General features: G+C 35.1%; 1 protein-coding gene across 3 annotated transcripts; it reads right to left on the reverse strand.

Moving 5' to 3' along the window:
- Positions 1 to 3597: 3597 nt before the first annotated feature.
- Positions 3598 to 6259, reverse strand: LOC107103325. Of its 3 annotated transcripts, XM_015402984.1 has the most exons (4): positions 5874 to 6259; positions 5444 to 5767; positions 4962 to 5101; positions 3600 to 4408 (listed from the first exon to the last, which is right to left on the reverse strand). In XM_015402984.1, the coding sequence occupies exons 1-4, from the start codon at positions 5926 to 5928 to the stop codon at positions 4226 to 4228; spliced, it is 702 nt and encodes a 233-aa protein (XP_015258470.1). In that variant the 5' UTR covers positions 5929 to 6259; the 3' UTR covers positions 3600 to 4225. The 3 variants fall into 3 exon arrangements, with proteins under 3 accessions (XP_015258471.1, XP_015258470.1, XP_015258472.1); XM_015402985.1 differs by lacking the exon at positions 5444 to 5767 and having other exon boundaries at positions 3598 to 4408; XM_015402986.1 differs by having other exon boundaries at positions 5444 to 6259.
- Positions 6260 to 6450: the final 191 nt, after the last annotated feature.

Genomic DNA, 6450 nt, shown 5'->3' on the forward strand with positions numbered 1-6450 from the left:
TTACTTGACTGAGTCTTACCTGCGGTGCAGCAGAGACATAGGATGGTAGAGAACTTAAGCCAGATGGCAGACATGGTAATGGTTCGTTTATGCTAAATTCAGACCAACTCTGGCACCACAGACAGAAATGTCTTCAACAAGCTCTAACTTGACAGCCAACAGAAACGCATGACCTACATAAAAAATACCTTTTTATGTGGGCGGGAAGATGTCAGCGTCATCACTTGTCAACCCTCATTTATCGGTGAATAAAATCTACAGTGAAGAGAGTTTGCAAGCAGCTGGTATAGGAAGTAGAAGTGCTGCGTGAGAGCTTTTAATCTTTTTCGAAAGTGCAAGGCAACACACAAACAAGACTAACCAAGGAAAGCTCTCAACAGAAAAGCAGAAGAAATCTTTATTCATTTTACTTCTGCTTTTGAAGTTGTTCTGTGCACGAGTAAACTTTAAACTTTCAGTTCATATAAAGGATATGAACTGAAAGGTTTTCATTATTTCTTTCTTCATCAATCATTATGTCTCAGTTACATTACCCTCACTTTCACACTATTTATTCTGTCCTTAGGATTTAAAGAGCAGGGCTAGGGTAGTTTATGGGTTAGACAAGACCATATATTGTGACAAAGACACAACATAGCTTTTAAAAGGCTTTGAGATCTTTTTTCCTATGCAACATTTTTTCCCACTTTATATTTTCTGACTTCTTTGGTAAACAGAAATCAAAATTACAGTTTTCTCATTTGGCCTTTAATAAATATACTGGTATACAATGGCAGGAGCTGACAGGCTAATTGAGAGCTAAAAAGAAACAATAAACTAAATATGGCGTATCTGGTTTTTTATTTTTTTTTTATTTATTTTTTTACTTTAATTATTACATGTGACCAAACTTCATTCAGTGTTTTTTTTTTAGTTAAATTAAAAACACGGTCAAGTTTTCAGACTTCAAAACTTTACTGCTATGGCAGGTTTGCAGCCATCAATATCAGATTGACTCACTTTTTTATTTAGGTGACTTCTGAAGCTAGAGTAAGAAGTCTCATAAGGGCATAATTACACACTTCGTCCCTTTGTTCTTTCACATGAAAACAAATTAAAGATCAAAATATGTGATTAGCAGGAGAGGACATACAAAAAAATTCAAGGTAAAAAATAGTTTTTCAAAGCACCATAATGTTGGCAGACCAGTCGTGTTCCAAAAATAAAAAGACAAGAGGTGAAATCTATTTTATTTTTATTAAAGGCATCCATTGTGGAAAGAGACTTTGCTTTATTAATGTTATATATTTTATAACGGTTAAATAGTCTTCCTTAAAATAGGTTATAGAGGGCCTCTATAACCATCTTTGTACTGCCCACTTGTGGCCAAAAAGTAAAAGTGACTTACTGTCTTGTTCTCATCAAAACTAAGGAAGTTTTATCTATCTGTGGACTAATTGGATACTTCTATGGGTCAATTTCTGAAAATGTGTCTAGAGTAAAGTCCTGATTCTGGTCACAATCAGGGTGCAGAGATGAGGATGTTGCTGTAGGTTGTCATGGTATGAGAATAAGCTCTGTTTAAAAACCAGTTTATCCATGCATCTACATCCCAACTTTCACCTCTGGTTATCTCACATTAGAACTGAAATTTGAAGCATCTGAGATGGGAAGATTTTTCCTCCCTTTTTAAAACAGTCTTATGCATTTGTTCACCTATTTTTCACAAAAATAAGGTCTGCAGTTGGATTTAATTATAATTTTAGTCAGTTTGTGCATGGAAATGAAAGCCTAATCTTAAGTCAAACGGTTTTGGGAAGCAAAGGTACATGGATATATGTAATTTATAAGTTATCTAACATTGTTATATATTTTTCAAAATCAGGTTAAAACACAACAGAAAGTTTTGTGGTGGAATAAAAAACAAGGTAGGAGATGCTGTCTGTAGGTGCACCAGAGCACTAAGTTTTTCAGGAAAATCAAACTACTGTGTTATATTGTACAAAGCTACAGAATATCTACATCGTTCAGCAAAGATGGAGCTAGAAGTAGCATAAGTGTGTGACAGAACAGGCCATTGAAGAGCATTTTCGCATAAAGAGGTCACCCATATATGTAAGTAAATGCAAAATCTTAAATCTCAATCTAGGATTCCTGTCTTGCTCTATCAATTTGGAAAATACCATATCCAAGTTTAGGTTACATTTTAAAAAATATAGAGGGCTCATTTATTGGAGTTGAGGAAGTTAATTCCTCTAAATGAGACTGATTCAACCAAAGAGGGACAGGAATAACTCACACTAGCGCACCAGGTCTTATTGACTGAGCTGCAGAGTGGAGTAAAACTGTGACCATTTGATATGCAAAACATCTAAATGTGTAGGGGCATAAAGCCTAACCTAAACACTCAAAAATCCCTTTTCAATCCTCTTGCTGGATTCTGCCAGCATATGACCCTGGATCTGTGCCCTGACCCCGACTTGAATTTCCCTTTGGTACCTCTTCAGATCTCTGATCTTCTGGCCTAGACTCCTGTTTACCTCATCGACAACGGCTTTGGCTTTACCTTCTAGAAACTCCTGCTTTCCCTCGTCTGCTTGCTTCTGGTCCTCAGCCAGTTCAGAGGCTTTTTTGGCTTCAGCTCCTGAAACCCTCTGGACAGCGTCCACCGCATGCTGTGGAAAATCATCTGGCTGAATTCCACTCCTTCTTCTGGGCTTGGACTGAATTTTAAAACCAGGTTAGTGACTCACATGTTTCTTATTCCTCCGTCAGATTTACGTGGTCACTATCCTGAGTTTTCTTCTCTACAGAGATTCCGGCCTTTAGCTACTGAGTCGCAGATTCGACGTGTTGTCAATAAAAACTTTTTTAAATTACATCAGTCTGTCTGCCTGAAATTCTGGGTCCACAGTTCTGAGTTCCGAGACATATTTATCACACATTTCTTGCTTTTTCTTCTGAACTTATGTTAAATGCTCCAAATAAATAACAATGCATGTTTTAGTATCTTATATCCTTGTATTTCACTTAGCCATGTATTCCAGTAGCATGTCTCACTTATGACCCTTTAATCTTTGTCAAAATTCTTATATGTTTGCAGGTTTTTCATATCTTTATCTAATAGGAATCCCTGACTTTAATCCCTTTGTCTGTTTCTCTAATGACGTTCCTCCTCCTTTCATTCCTCTCAACATATGTCTTCAATATAAAGGATTTTGTTTTTCGAAACAACCAACAAACTTCTACATCTATTAGTCTTTTGCATAATGATCCTCTTTAGTTTTCTAGACACTGCTATTGGGCTTAGATGTATGTTTTTATCCTTACATTTTAGAAATGTTTTGAGCTCTTCACAAGTGTTTCGAAAACTATCCCGCTTCCCTCCTCTGAGCTAATTTGCACCAAAATTTAGTTTGCAACTAAACTTCTCTCTTATTGTCTAATTCTTCCCCACCGTCTCTTTCGTCCATTCCTGACCTGAGACAATTTGTTAAAATCAGTGTTTTCATCATTTACCTTTGTTTTTTTTTTTACTATTGCTGAAGTTTAGGACATTAACACATATAGCCAACCTGTGAACTCGACTTATGATCTCCATTTTATCGTGTCTTGATTTGGGTCCTTTTTACAGAATCAGTGGCAGAATGAGGCCCAAATATTACAAATCATTGTCAATGTAGTACAGTAACTACAAATGAGAAATAAGCAAAGAAAATCAAGAATTTATTTATTAAAAATCACAATAAAAAACATTATCCTATAGAAAGTTATCTTAGTCCCTTAAAAACATGTTGAGTTTGACTGAACTATAGCAACAAGTGTACAAAAAAATAATTTATAACTACACACGCATTAGACTGGTTTGTCCATTTTATGAATGTGAGCATTTATTTATGATTAACAGTGCGTGATAATGGTTTATTTTATATGATTCGTCACTGCATTAAATGTTTAAGTGTATTATTATCTATTAATATTGTTTCTCTGATTAAATATTTTTATAATGTTTACAGTATACATCATGCAAAAAAACCTTCTTTTAGCTTAGAATATAAAAGGATAAATTACACATAAAAGATAAAACAAGTATACATTTCTAATGTTTAACATGATAATGATCTTTTCCCTTTTTACATTTGACAGCATCATTTATTCAAATTTGGCACCAACATCCACTTCTGTGCACACAAGAAAACTGGGTATAGGAAACTGTTAATGGTCTGAGGTGGGGGTGCAAAACTACTTAACGTGCATCTCTTTTAACGCTGTGGTCCAGGGTGTCACTTGTTTCAGTCGGGTTTGCATGCGGCACACTCAAGCTGTCATCCTCGGCTTCATCTTCAGCCTTGACACATTCTTTGTCCTCATAAACCTTGGTGCTGGTGGCAACGCACGTCTGTTCAACTGTGATGTCAGAGGACTTGGTCTGTAGGAAGATTAGAACATATCAAGACATTTGTTGATCTCACAGCAGTTCATCAGCAAAAGTTGGTTTTAATACTTCTTAAATTAATTTTAATACATTCGGAATAGAAAAAAAACACAAAAACAATGTAATAAAAAACTGGAGAAATTTTGAAACAGTTCTGAATTAAAAGTGCAAATACATAAAAAAGTGTAAAGAATGATTAAAATATGTCACAAATAAGCGACAAAAAAAAGAATATTTGTCTTGTGTAGTGTCATGAAAATACATGCTAGATTGTATTTTTTTTATACTTTGCACTACTCTACACTCTCTTTGCTAAAAGTGTTGCACTCTCAATTTTTCTTAGCTTCTTGAAGATATTGAATCTAAAAGTTAATTGCACAGTTCTCATCATAGATTCTTATGCATAGATAGAAATATTTCTATCTCCAGAAATATACACATATAAAATATTGCTTAATCTTTAAGAAAAGTAGTCTTATGAGACGACAGGACTGTTCACTCAAAGAGAAAGAGATCAATTAAAAAGGAAAAGCAGTGATGATTCAACCTTGCGCTTAAACCAAATGAAACCGCCTAATATGATCCCGAGGAGAAGGGCTGTAGCAGGGACTGCATACACCATAGGCATGTTCAGCTTTGGCTCTTCGGGGTCCTGCACTGCTTCTGCTCTGGCACATGAGTTTTCTTCTAAATTAGACACAGAGATCACAACAATGTTTGTCGTTTGAAGCCCAGAATTAATACAAACAGTTTGTTAGGATACAGAAAGATCAAAAAACAAAGAAACAGTCACTTTAAACTTGCATAATTAAAGTAATATTAAAAATAATTAATTTTATTTAATGTCTGATGGTAATGTGTACGGCTAATAAAACGAGATGCATTTACATCACTGCTAAAAGTGATTTAATTCTGGAGAACCTGCGTGTTACAGACCCTTAGCCTACTGTTCATCATATTTCATTTTCTGTGCAAAACATAATTTTTTAACTAAATGCAACAGTGTCTTACAAGAAATATTACTCTTACCTTTTACCACCAGGACCACTGATCCCTCGCCCACTGTAACCATCTCCTTATATGTGTTTTTAGAATAAATGCACCAGTATGGTCCTGTGTCATTTAAATCCAAGTTTCTAAGAAGAATATTTATCTTGGGGAATGTTCCATTTATCTGGACTCTGTCGACCAATCCTCGAACAACAGGTTTTTTTTGTGCAGATTTTTCTGCATAAACAATGCTTGTCTCCTGCCTGAGGCCCCTTTTGAAATGTAGAAAACTTTGACTGGATTTACTTCTGCATTGGAATGTGATGTATTCCCCAACTTCTCTCCAAACCACCACTTTCACTTCTGAATATAAAAAATGGAAAGAGCACCATTTTATAAAAGTTATGAAGCTTTAACAGTAAATGATAAATCAATCTTTTTGGGTCCTATGCACTCTTCTTAGGCTTACCTGCAGTGTAGCAGAGAAAGAGGATGGCACAGACCTTTACCCAGACACCCAGCATATCTACAGCTACCACTAAAAAGATTTACTCAAGCTTTGACACCTCGGTTGGAAATGTGCTCGGTTTTTTACCCACATCGATTAGACTCACGGCTAACAAGAACACGTGACAAAGAGAGCTGGTGGTTTTTGTACTCTGACTTTTCAGCAGATAAAAAAAAAAAAGTCAGGCATAAGCAGCTGAGCCATACATCTTTCATTTTTCAGATAATAGATTGATTAGAACTCATAGCATAGGATACCATCATATGATCTAACCCTGCTTTGAATTTCTCCACCGCTTGATCCCTGACTGTGTAGCTTGGCCCTTTATGATGATTTTTGTTTCCCAATAATCAAACAACAAGCAAACATTTCAGGACTTCACAGAACTGCTGGACTTTGTTTACTAATTGGGTGAATTCAGAAGTCAAGAAAAAAAAAAACGATTTATTTATATATATATATATATATATATATATATATATATATATATATATATATCCAAAAACATTTTATTTCTCTACTTTTTTCAATACTTTTT

Source organism: Cyprinodon variegatus, unplaced genomic scaffold (genome assembly GCF_000732505.1).
Source record: "Cyprinodon variegatus isolate N-32 unplaced genomic scaffold, C_variegatus-1.0 Scaffold1422, whole genome shotgun sequence".
Lineage (NCBI taxonomy): Eukaryota > Metazoa > Chordata > Actinopteri > Cyprinodontiformes > Cyprinodontidae > Cyprinodon > Cyprinodon variegatus.

Coding starts and splice junctions, on each gene's coding strand:
- LOC107103325 (XM_015402984.1), bottom strand. CDS start 5,928: ATGCTGGGTGTCTGGGTAAAGGTCTGTGCCATCCTCTTTCTCTGCTAC. Junction 5,768..5,873: donor CTTTCTCTGCTACACTGCAG/GTAAGCCTAAGA, acceptor TTTTATATTCAG/AAGTGAAAGTGGTGGTTTGG. Junction 4,409..4,961: donor TCATTTGGTTTAAGCGCAAG/GTTGAATCATCA, acceptor ATCTTCCTACAG/ACCAAGTCCTCTGACATCAC.